The following is a 12,047-nucleotide window of genomic DNA, read 5'->3' on the forward strand; positions in this document are numbered from 1 at the left end:
CTGCCCCCTTATGCCTCCGAATTCCAGCCTTGGGGGCGTGAATGGGCAGATTCTGGCTGGAGCTGCCCTGGGTTCCCACGGAGAGTGTGGTGGTTTCAGGGCGCCTGGGTTTGCACAGGGAGCATGACAGTCTTGGGGGTTTGCATGGGGGGTGTGGCGGCTGCAAGGGGGTTGCACGTGAAGCATGGCAGTTTCAGGGGGGTTGCACGGGGAGCATGGCGGTTAGATTCAGGGGATTCTCACGGACAGTGTGGCGGTTCCTGGTAGGCTCAGAGTCCTGAACTGAGTGTGAGTGTGGGCTGCTCCCGTGGACCCACGTCTCCAGGACCAGGAGTTGCTGGCGGGGGCCATGTTGGGCCCGTGGGGACCCCTGTGCGCAGGAAGAACCATCACTGCCTCTTGTGCGCTTCCTGAGCGGCGGGGGTGTTCCCCATCTCAGGAGCAGGCGAGAAGAGCCCCCTGGTATCTCGTGGCGGGGACTCAGCCGACCTGAGAGACCTCCCCAGGCCCTCAGCTGCCTGGGCGCCCCCTCGGCCCCTCTGGGGGCCCGGTCAGCCTTCTCTAGAGCCACCCCCGAGCACGGCAGCCCCGTCTGCCCGTCAGGAGTGGGCAGCAGGCAGTCAGGCCTCTGAGTGTACCCAGCTACAAAAGGGCTGCCTTTGGGGGAGTCGGGGCCTCGGGAACGCAGTTCACCCCAGAACTGTCCAGGGAGGTCCTGGCCAGGATGTGGGGACTGTGGAGAGGAAGTGCAGGAATGTGGCTCCCAGCTGAGGCCCGTCCTGGCGGGGGCCCCCGCCTCCCTCCCACACAGCCAAGGGCACCAAGCACAAGGGGCCAGGCGGGCGGGCAGGCGGGCACGCGACGGCAGCCCACTGGCGTCTTCTTCTCATTAACTAACTGCCCGTGCATGAGTCCCAGATAAAACAGGCGTGTGTGCGGTGTTTACCCGCTGCTGAGTGCTGTCATTAGCCAGGGTGGGCTGGTGGGGCCCCTCCTGGTCTGACCTGAAATGTCACTCTGAGACAGGATGCTGGCCCCGTCCCTTCCTGAGGGCAGCCCGGGGGCCAGGGCGGGAGGCTGGGGAGCGAGAACTGAGGGCCCGGCCAAGCTGACTCCAGTGATCTCAGTGATGAAGGCTCGCCCTGGGCTGATGTCCTGATGTCGGGGGTGGGGGGGGGCCCTGCTCACACTCCGGGCAGGGTGGCACACGCCCCTTCCCGCCAGGAAAGCGGACGGCACCCTCCCAGCCCCCCTGCTGCGCCAGAGGAAAATTCCTGCGGCAGAGCCCAGGGCCCAGGCGGCCAGCTGGGGAGGGGACGGGAAGGTCGGGGGCCTGGGCCGGGAGCCAGGTCCCCACCCCCAGCAGGCACCGAGACAATGACATCTGCCTTGCTCTGGGGGGAGCCTGGGGTCTCCCACCCGAGGCTAGTTAATGCAGGGCTGTCTGGGCAGAGGCCATCACACGGTGGGCACAGTTGGGTTGCAGACTTTGCCAAAGACGCAACATGCGCTTCCTCTTGTGGGCCACTTCTCACGCCCAGCAACACCAGGCCCATCGGGAGGGGACCCAAGGCGAGGGCAGGGACTAAGGCACTTGCCTTGCACACGGCCAACCTGGGCTCCATTCCTGGGACCCGCGTGTCCCCCCCAGTACCACCAGGAGTGACCTGTGAGCACAGAGCCAGGGATAAGAACTTGGCCTTTTCTTTAGAGGGGAGGGGGGAAGAATGGCAGGGGTCAGTCCAGGGCCTCGCCCCTGTAAGGCAAATGCTCCCTTTCACTTCTTCAGCTCCAGAGCACTGAAGTCAGGCCAGGGATCCTGGCATGATGGCACCTGTACCATCCCTGGCTGCGGGGTCCCCTCCTGCTAAGAAGGCAGCTGATCCTGGCTGCAGAGGCCAGGAGGAAGGGCAGGGCTAGTGTGGGTGGGAGTGGAGCAGCTCGCAGTGGGCCACCCCTGGGTGCAGAGAGCAGAGGGACGAACGGGAAGGGGAGAAGGACTCGGTGGTGGCTCCAGAGAGGCGGCAGTTGCGTCCGGGAACCTGCCAGGCAGAGGAAGGCCTTTGACTTCCAGCCCAGATACTTCGTGACTTTCCTTGACAGAGCCTGGACACTGGTCAGTTCCACCCGTGCCCGGGAGAGGGCGCGCCTGGGATTGCAGGCTGGCCTGGGCTGTGGCAGCCTGGCCAGGAGAGCTGGACATCCCCAGGGACCAAAGACAAGTTTGAGTCCTGGCCCCTGGACTTGCTAGTCTTTAGTATAGCAGGGAAGGTGCTTGCTTTGCACGCGGCCCGCCCGGGCGTGATACCCGGCACCCCAATACAGAGCCAGGACTAAACCCCAGCACGGCAGGTTGTGGTCAAAAGAACAAACTCCAAGCCCCCTCCCCCACCTTACCCCCCACACAAAAATATAATTCTCAAAGAGGGTGATTCGGGGGCTGGAGTGATAGCATGGCGGGGAGGGTATCTGCCTTGCATGAGGCCAACCCGGGTTCGATTCTCAGCAGCCCATAGGGTCCCCCGAGCTCCGCCAGGAGTAATTCCTGAGTGCAGAGCCAGGAGGAACCCCTAAGGATCGCCAGGTGTGACCCCAAAAAGCAAAAGCAAAAAGAAAGGGTGATTTTCCTTGTCTGCAGAAGCAACCTACACTGCACTGGAGGCACTTTCTCTTTTTTCTTTAAACAAGGTAGATTTCCAGGGATTTTTTTTTTCTTCTGAAAGGGGGCGGTAGATCCCGTAAGTCTGGGAGCCTCTGTTCCAGATGAGCCAGGTGGCGGGGGTGGTTTGGTGTTTGGAGAGCACAGGGGGGCAAACGCAGGGATGAAGCAAGGGCCTCAGTGGAACCATATCCCTGGAGCCTGGGTGGGGATGGGCGAGGATGGGCCAGAGATAGCCCAGTGGGTAGGGCACACCCCCTGCCTAGTTCCATCCTGGGCATCCCACATGGTCCCCTGGACCCCTCCAGGAGTGACCCTTGAGTGCCGAGCCAGGAGTGAGGCCTGAACACCGCTGGGAGTGGGCCCAAACAAACAAACAAACAAACCAAAAATTAAGGCAAAAACAATATTTTAAAGGGGGAGGCGAAGGAAGTAGGGGCGCTGCCTTGGCCGACAGCACAGCACTGGCTCGTGTCCAGCAGACTGCTGGGACAGGGGCTGTGCTGTTAGGGTCCTGGGGGCAGTGCCCCAAGAGCTCATTCTCGGGGAGCAGTTTTCTGGGAAAGAAGAGTCTCCCCACTGTGGTTGTGTCTCTGGGCTTTCAGTCCTGTGTCCAGGGCCAGCCTTGGGGGAGCCCCCGGCTCCTGGGGTGCCGCCAGGAGTAACCCCTGAGCACGGAGCTGGAAGTAGCCCCTGAGCACTGCTGACCAGGCTGGAGGCACCCACGAAGGATGCGGGTCTGAAGGGGAGAGAAGAAGGGCAGTTCCGAAGAACAGGGAGCCCCCTGCCCGCACGCCCCCTCCCTCCCTGCAGTCAGGGCCTCCTCTGGGGACCAAGCGTCCCCCCCTGCTCGGGGCCAGACCTCGTCCCAATCCCCCAAAGCCGGCTCCCTAAGAATCGCATACCCTGCGCGCCACGCCGGAATTTAAAAATAATTATATTAATAATAAATATGTTAAGTTACATTTAAAACAATAAATAGAAAAATAAACTGATAAATAAAATCAACAGGTACAAAATGTCTGCAAAGGTCAACCGAAACAAACACACGGGGCGGGGCTGGCGGGGCGCCGGGCCCTACACAGGCAGGTCGGTGCTGTTGTGGCGCGTCTTGCGCGCGGTGCCGTCGTCGCGGGGCAGCGCGCGCTGCAGGTTGGACATGGCCACGGTCTTTTTGAGGTCGATCACGGCGTAGGCGTCGGCGCGGCGCGCGGCGGGGCTGGGGGGCTGCGGGGCGCGGCCCCCGGCCCAGCCCTTCAGCTCCACCTGCACGTAGTTGAGCGGCCGCGCGGGCTCGGGCGGCCGGCGGAAGTCGAAGCTGAAGACGCGCGGGGCGGCGCGGCGGGCGCGCGCGGGCCTCTGCAGCGGGGTCTCGTCGCCGTCGCCGTCGGCGCCGCCGTTGGACGAGGGCGTGAGGCCGTCGCGGGGGTCGCCGTCGGCGCCGGGCGCCTCCCACACGGGCGGCAGCGCGGGCAGGTTCTCGTAGTGCAGCAGCGCGGCGCGCCGCTGCGCCAGGCCGGCCCGCGCGGGCTCCTCGGGGGGCCCCGCGCCGCGCCCCCCGCCCACGTTCTCGTAGGTGCATTGCGGCCGCGCGGGGCACTCGGACGCGCCCTCGTTGTTGTTGTGGCCCGGGCCCTGGCAGCGCACCACGTGGCGCCGCGCGGGCGTGGGGCCCAGCACGAACTTCACGCGGCCCGGCTGCAGGAAGACGCGCGCGTCGGGGCTGCCCGCGGGCAGCGGCTGCAGGGTCCGGCGCGGGGCGTCCTCGCCGGCTGGCGCGTTCACGTAGGTGTGGGACTGCGCGAGAGGGCGGGGGCGCATGAGCCGGGGTGGGGGGGTCCCCGCCCGCCCGGCCCCCGGGCGCGGCTCACCTGCTCCTCGGGGGCGATGAGGGCGTGCGTGGACTCCTCCCCCAGGGAGGGGTGGCGAAGGCTGCTCGTGGAGGGGCGCCGGGGGGCCGAGAAGCGCCGGCCCTCTCCCGGGCAGCCGGGGAAGCCGTTGGCGAAGCTGGAGATGGTGTAGCCGAGAGCTGGGGGACGGGGCCGGGCAGGGGGTGAGGGCCTCCCCCTGCCCAGCCCTGTCCTGGGGGCGCGGAGGGGGGGCAGCAAGGCCTCGTGCGCACCTGTCACCGCCCACCCCTGCACCAGAAACTGAGAACTGTCAGAACCGGGACCGACCCAGAGGCCCGGCCAGCAGCAGGCAGGAAAGGTGCAGGGGTGTGACCCAGCCCGGAGTGGGAGGGAGGTGCGGCTGCGCCAGACTGCCGTTGCCATGGAAATGTCTCCCCGCAGCGCAGGCCGGCAGTGGATGCTCAGAGGCTGAGGCACAGGCGCAGGCCCGGGGCCTGATTGGTAGAGGCCCGGCCTCACCCACCGCCCCAGGGGGACAGCCTCTGGACCACTGGCCACCCAACCACCCGCTTCATCTGGTGCCTGTGGGATGGATATGTGTGTGGGGGGAGGAGGGGGCGTTCTCCTCACCACTGGAAGGCGGGGCGCCCCTGGCCAGGTCGAGCTCGGCCGGGTGGCTGTTGCGAGTGACGATGACGGGCTCCTCCATGACGTTGATGCTGTTGCACTGCATCAGGTCCTGCAGGAGGTTGAAGATCTCCTCGGCCCGGGAGCACTTGAAGGCGAATATCCCTGAGGAAGGAAAGGCAGGGAAGGGTGAGAGGGGGCACCCGCCTTGCACCCCTGCCCTGGCCTGCAGGGACCAGAAGAGCCGTTCCTGTCCCCATCCCATGGGGGAGACCCAGCGCTCCTGGAGGGGCCGGTTCCCTCTGTGCCCACCCCCTCACTCCCTTGCCCTTGGGGAGGAGATACGGAGAAGGACGTGAGAGCACCGGGCTGAGGGAGAAGTAAAACCCAGTGGAGGGCCAGAGAGATAGCACCGTGGGTAGGGCGCGTACCTTCCAGGCAGCTGACCCTAGTGCGATCCTCGGCACCCCATATGGTTCCTAAACAGATAGATAGCTCTGCCCACCCCTTTGTCCCTAGGAAAGATGGGCTGTGTCCACGCACCTCACTGACCTGTGCCTGAGCCTCCTAAGGTTTCTGAGGGCCAGGCCTAGCCCCCCAGCCGAGTCCCCCAGCCCCTGGCCACGTGGACGGGGCCCTGCCAGCATGGCGCTTACACTCCTGGACAGGAAAGGGGACAGAAATGGCGGGTGATGGGGGTCCCTCAGCACAGCCAGCATGCCCACTCCAGAGATGGGGACAGCAAGACTGGACTGACTACCTGTGACTCAGGGCACCCCACAGCCTCCCTGGGGCATGGGCACCAGCCTGGGACTCGGCACTCCCCTCCCCTAACAGCAGGTCAGGGCGGGGAGAAGGCATGTGGCACGGGACGGGGGCGGGTGCAACAGAAGGGACTCTGGGCCCGGAGCAATCGTACAGTGTGGAGGACGTTTGCCTTCCACGCAGCCGACCCAGGTTCCATCCCGGACCTATCCCATGTGGTCCCCAAGACTTCCAGGAGTGACTCCTGAGTGCAGAGTCGGGAATCAGCCCTGAGCATCACCAGGTGTGGACCCTAAACCAAAAATGTAAAAATCAAAGGAAGTCGATCTGGACGGTGTGCAGAGAACAGGCTGCTCCAGCAGCCTCTGGCGAGGAGAGCCTCGGGCTTCAGGAGCACTTGGGGGCAGGGGGCTTGGCAGCCCCTCTGAGGTCTTCAGTGTGGAGGAAGCACCAGCGGAACGATGAGGGGCTGCCCCTCCCCTGTCTCGGCACTGCCCGCAGTCCCGGGCCAACACCACCTCCTGACAGCCAGGGGCACAGCTGGGGCAGGAGCCTGGCGAGAGGCTATTCCTCTCCCCTCGGCTGTCCCTGCTCCTGTACCCCCCATGCAGGGGCACGGGCAGGGCCTGGGTTCTGGAGCAGCCTAGCACACCTTGACCTCTGGCTGCAGGAGAAAGCAGAAAGCAGAAAATCCCAGATTCTCCCCTGCCAGGGGTGGCAGGGGACCCAGGGTCACCTCTCAAGTGTCAGGGTGCACATCAGGAATTGCACATCAGGAACCCAGAAGTCACAGCTGCCTGTATCTCTTACTTCTAGCCCGGGTCACCCGAGCCCCTGCCTGGCCTTGTATCACGCCAGAGTGTTAAGTACAGCGGGGAGGTGCCTGCCTTGCACATGGCCCACCCGGGTCTGACCCCCAGCACCCCGCCCCGATCCACACCAGGAGTGACCCCTGAGCACTGAGTCCCCATCGCCCCAAGAAAACGCCTGCTCCTAATCTGGAGGCCACGGGGATCCCGAACCCTGGAGGAACAAGGGGAGGAGTCACTTGCTCTCCCAGCAGGTCTGGGCCTGGGAGCACTGGCCCTTCCAAGGCTCTGCGACCCATGTCCCTTGCTGGGCGCAGCTGAGGCTGGAGAGAAAGGCCTGGGCTGGGACCCCCCTCGGGCCACGGGACCATGCCGGGGCTCCCCCAGCAGGCCCTGCCCCTCGCCACCCGACAGCCATGACTTCCGGTGCCTGGGGGCGCGGCCCAGTGGGACTCACCCTGGCCCGTCTGGCAGCGGCGGCCGCTCTCAAAAGAGAAGAGGTTGGAGTCGTAGCCGTAGCGCCGCAGACAGAGGTAGGGCCAGTGCACGGGCTCGCGCCCCGCCGGCCGCAGCACCAGCTCGCACTGCGTCAGCTCCATCACGCCCGAGCCCAGCTCCACCCCCTCGTCGTCCACATTTGTCACCTGGGGGGCAGGGCGCAGGAGGGTCAGTGAGCGAGCTGGGGGGGTCCCCCTTTCGGCATGCGGGCGGTGAGGGCAAGGCAGGCTAGTGGGCCTCCGACCTCAGAGGGCTGCAGGTCAGGTGACCCTGAAGAACTCGGCCAAGACCCCAAGGAAAGGGGCTTCCGATTCCAACTCAATCCTGAGACCCTGGGGCGGTCAGGCCCAAGACAGGCCGGAGACAGACAGACACACCCACACACACCCCCCACCCAGTGCAAATTTTGAGACCCTGGGGCGGTCAGGCCCAATATAGGCAACACACACACATGCTGGTGGCTGCCAGGTGGAGGCCTCTTGGTCATCACAGGAGTCGCACACACAAGACGGGCCTGGGCCCCTCCATGACACCGAGCTCATGACATTGTAAGCAGTAGCCCTCACCCCGGCCACCGTGCCCCCTGTGCAGCCTGGTGCCTGAGCCTGAGGCATGCAGGGAACTGAGGGGAGGGGGCGCTGGTGGTACCTTGAACTTGGTGGGGTGGTTGTCTGGGACGCTGTCTCTGTTCAGGCAGCTGCAGCAGCTCCCCATGGTGTCAGCACAGCCGGCCTGCCCTAGGCAGAAGGGGGAGTGGGTCGGACGGGGACACAGTACAGAGGGCACGCAGCCGACTCGGGCATGGTATACTGTCCCCCAAGCACCAGGAATAATCCCTGGGCGCAGAGCTAGGAGTAAGCACGGGCATAACTGGGTGTGGCCCCAATTCCCCTGGCATACCTTCCTGCCACCCCCCACGAAAAAAACAAGATAAATGAGACTAAGCGAATAATGCGGGGCGGAGAGATAGTACAGTGGGCAGGGCATCTGCCTTATGCACCGCTGACACGGGTTCAATCCCCGGCACCCCCTATAGTCCACTGATCCCCACCAAGAGTGACTCCTGAATGCAGAGCCAGGAGTAAGCCCTGAGCACTGCCAGGTATGCGCCCAAACCACAGTTAAATGAGTAAAATTAAATGGAGGATGTAACTGGGGGTACAACTCAGGGTACAGCACCTGCCCTGCATGTGTGAGGCCCTGGATTTGATCCCGAGCACTGCAAAATATAGCAAAAATAAAACAGAAGGGTAACGTGCATGGCGCTGGAGAAACCGTGCAGCAGGCATATGCCTTGCCCATGGCCATGCCGGGCACCCCGTCAAGTCCCCTGCGCCCTGCCAGGAGTGATCCCAAGTGCAGAGTCAGGAGGCGTAAGCCTGGAGCACCGCTAGGGGCGACCCCAAACCCAAACCAAACAGGAAAAAAAAAAAAAGGGAGAGTCTTGAGGTCAGCACCAAAAAGCCGAGCTGTGGAGCCGCCCCATGCAACTGCGGTGCTCCCCCACAGTGCCCGGGGTCCCAATGGCGAGCCCAAGGCCACAGGACCCACATTCAGGACGGGCGTGGAGGGCACGGACCTGGCAAGGGGAAACGCTGACCGAGGGGCGGGGTGGGGGTGTCTGGCAGCCCCCGGCCCTCATCTATTCCAGCAAAGAAACTCCACCCTTCGGCCCAGAGCCCCGGGCCTGGAGCTTCCCTTTCCCTCCATCCGGCTCTCTCTGCCACGCACCGGCTCCCCACTCTGAGCCTCAGACTGACTTGTGGGTGTTTTCACGGGAAACCGAGAAATGACACTCTATCCACAGTTAGATTCAGGGCCAGAGAGACAGGACAGTGGGGAGGGCACTCGCCTCTGTCTACCTGGCTTCAATCTCCAACACCCCCAAATGGTCCCCTGGACACAACAAGGAGTGACCCCTGAGCACTGCGGCCCTAGAGCGTACCCCTCCCCCAAAAAGTACATCCAGAGGTTCTAGGGACGGTAGGAGGCTGAGGGCGCTCATCTCGCACACGCCCACCCAGGTCTGGGTACCACTTAGAGTGAGCCCCAAGCACAGGCGGGATCAGACCCTGGAACCCCCCAGCTGTGGCCCCAAGGACCCCCTTTCCCTCCATGCCCCCAAAGATACGTTCATAAGACTGAACTCTTCAGCGACAATTTGTTGGGGGGCAGGGGTGGTTTAGGGGCCATGCCCCGTGGTACTGGTACTTGTGGCTCTGGGTTCAAGGATTGCTCCCATAAGGGAGGGGTGGCACTGGGGCCCGTGTGGTGCCGGGGACCTACGCCGAGACATCTCCATGTGAAGCATGCACGCCGTGCCTTGGGCTCTCTGGAGTCCCTGCGCTTGACGCTTCCAAACATCCACACTAAAAACATAAATATTTCAAAAGCCAGAGAGAAATACAGGGATAAGGCACTTCCACACTTGTGGCCAATTTGGTTACTGGTGTCACACGGTCCTCCCAAGCACCCCTGGGGTGGCCCCATCAGCTCAAGCAGCATCACTTGCTCAGGCCTCTGCACTGACCCCCCCCCAGCCGGCTGGGAATTGGGGGGGGGGCCTTGGCCTTCCTGAGCACCCTGTGGGGAGCTGATTCTCCACCACCACTGAAATAAAGATAACTCCTCAGGCCCAGGGATGCTCTGTAGGGGTCCCTGCCTTAGCATCCACAGGGGAGCCCCGGCCTCCTCTCTGACTCTCCTCTCAGTGTGACAGCACATGGCCAGGCCTGTGTCTAGGACAGGAGGCAAACCAGCAGGCCCGTCCACTGAGGGGCACTAACGCAGGGTCCACACCCGGGCAGAAGCTTAAGAGGCTGCAACCTAGGGTGAGACATATGCTGGCAGATGAGATCTCTGTCCACAAATCCCACTGCAGGCAGGACTGAGAAGGCACGGGAAGTCACTTGCCTTGAATATCGCCCACCTGGATTCAAGCCCCAGTGCCACATACAGTCTCCCTACCCCCCACCCGGGGTGGTCCCAGAGTGAGTGTGGCCCCCAAACCAAAAAACAGACCCCTACTGGACTCATGAGGCCTTGAACCGCCCTGAACATGTGAGGCTTAGGGAAATGTCCAGTCACACAGTGCTCACCTCACCCAGGCCATCGGGGAGCCGACCAGGGGAGGGGCATGGGGAAAGACCCCGCTTTATTCTCCCCGGTCCCGGTGTGGCATCGTGGGCAGCCGGCTGCGGAGAAGTCACGGGGATCCGTCTGGGGCAGGCCTGGGGTTCACCTAGCACGGGAGACAGGCTACAGGTTAGTGGGCAGCTCCCACCAGCACTTCTCTGCTCGGAAGTCCCACCTGCCGTCAGGCCCCGCCAGACCCCGCCAGACACCTTCCTCTGGTCTACAGGGAACTGGAATGTTGAGGATGAGCAGGAGAGCAGCAAGCACGGGGACTCAGTATAGGGGTTATCCCTTGCGTCCAAGACAAGTCGCTTGGGACCCCACCTGAATCCTGTCATCTTACCTTCCCGGAGAATGTGAACTCTGAAATGAGTGTCCTCAAAAGGACAGGACACTGTAGCACAAACATGGGGACAGACAATGTAGCACAGAGCACTGGCTCGAGAGCTGGGAAACCAACATTCCGTTTGTTGCTGACTTGTAAGTGTCCTGGTGACCACCGACTCCAAATTCCATTCTAAAGTCCTGTTTTTTTAAGGGCAGCATCTGTAAGTGGTGCCGCTTTTGCCCTAGAGTTAAGGTTGTAAGAGAAATGTCACCTTAAAAATGACATTTTCTTCTTCGGGGCTTGCTCCTTTAATTTCACATAAGGGAGCCTGTGCTCCAAGCCCCGAGAGAAGTGCTACTGATGAACCAACACCTCGGGGACCTGGGTCTCGGATTGACAAGAGCACAAGCCAGGGCTGCAGAGACACCCAGCTCCCACCTCCTGTTCTAGAACAGCGGGCAGTGCGCTCCCCGAGGGTCGACAACTCCCCAGGTCAAAGGTCCCCCTACCTTCTAGGTCGGTTTATCCTCTGGGCAGAAGCTGGTCTGGGGCTGGGCTGGGCAGAGGGTCTGGGAGCAAGGGGGGAGGGGCGGCTCCTTTCCCTGTCTCCCCTGCTCTCTCCATAGGACCGACCGTGCCACCGTGCCAGCCCGATTAGGGGGGTCCCTACGGGCCAGGGCGGGGGAGGAGGGGACTCTGCTCTGGGCTGGGCATGGATCACCGCAGCGAGGCCGAGGCTCTACGAGGACTCGAAACGTGAGCGTGCTTGGGGAGCCAAGCGTGGGCAAGGGGGAGGGAGACGTGGCGGCTGGAGGAGTCTCGGGGTGCCGGGAGCAGGTGGGAGGTGGGGTCCCCGGAGGGAATGCAGCAGGGGACCCGCAGGCGGAATGCGGCGGCGAGTTCCGAGGGTTCCCAGCAGCCGAGGGTGTGCCCGAGGGTGGGGGCGGGGGGCCCGGGGCGTCGGCGGCAGATGGGGGCGCAGGGCTGTCAGCGGGGGAGGTGGGTGGGGGCCACGCGCCCTCCCCGATCCCCGCCCCCGGCTCGTCCCCGCCCCGCCGCGCCCCGACTCACATCGCCCCGCAGCCCGGGCGGCGCCGGGCCCCGCTCCCGGGTCCCGCTGCAGCAGCCGCCGCCCGCCCGCAGCCAGGCCCGCCCCGCCCCGCGGCCGCGAGGTCGGAGGTCGGCAGCAGCACCAACGAGACGCTGCGGGCGGGCCGGCCCGATCGGGGGCGACGGGCGCGCAGCCTAGAAGGTCCCTTTGGAGGACTTTGCAGTCGGGAACAGGGAGCATGCGCAGACGCCAGAGGGCGCTCCCGGCCAGGGGCTGAGTGAGCCGGGGCGGGGCCTGGAGGGGCGGGGCCCCGCGGAGGCGGAGG

The 12,047-nt window shown here is 64.0% G+C and overlaps 1 protein-coding gene across 2 annotated transcripts; it reads right to left on the reverse strand.

Moving 5' to 3' along the window:
* Positions 1-3,577: 3,577 nt before the first annotated feature.
* On the reverse strand, positions 3,578-11,926 carry FRS3 (fibroblast growth factor receptor substrate 3). 2 transcript variants are annotated; one of them, XM_055134275.1, is made up of 7 exons: positions 11,743-11,926; positions 10,307-10,449; positions 7,857-7,940; positions 7,168-7,354; positions 5,140-5,301; positions 4,531-4,688; positions 3,578-4,456 (listed from the first exon to the last, which is right to left on the reverse strand). In XM_055134275.1, the coding sequence occupies exons 3-7, from the start codon at positions 7,920-7,922 to the stop codon at positions 3,737-3,739; spliced, it is 1,293 nt and encodes a 430-aa protein (XP_054990250.1). In that variant the 5' UTR covers positions 7,923-7,940; positions 10,307-10,449; positions 11,743-11,926; the 3' UTR covers positions 3,578-3,736. The 2 variants fall into 2 exon arrangements, with proteins under 2 accessions (XP_054990250.1, XP_054990249.1); XM_055134274.1 differs by lacking the exon at positions 11,743-11,926 and having other exon boundaries at positions 7,857-7,945; positions 10,307-10,445.
* Between the last annotated feature and the right edge of the window lie 121 nt (positions 11,927-12,047).

The sequence above is a fragment of the Sorex araneus genome, chromosome 4 (genome assembly GCF_027595985.1).
Source record: "Sorex araneus isolate mSorAra2 chromosome 4, mSorAra2.pri, whole genome shotgun sequence".
Lineage (NCBI taxonomy): Eukaryota > Metazoa > Chordata > Mammalia > Eulipotyphla > Soricidae > Sorex > Sorex araneus.

Bases quoted from the DNA above. Each gene is read 5' to 3' on its own strand.
- FRS3 (XM_055134275.1), bottom strand. From the start codon at position 7,922: ATGGGGAGCTGCTGCAGCTGCCTGAACAGAGACAGCGTCCCAGACAAC. The intron at 7,355-7,856 runs GTACCACCAGCG...CCTGCCCCCCAG, and splicing joins ACCACCCCACCAAGTTCAAG to GTGACAAATGTGGACGACGA. The intron at 4,457-4,530 runs GTGAGCCGCGCC...CCTCTCGCGCAG, and splicing joins TCATCGCCCCCGAGGAGCAG to TCCCACACCTACGTGAACGC.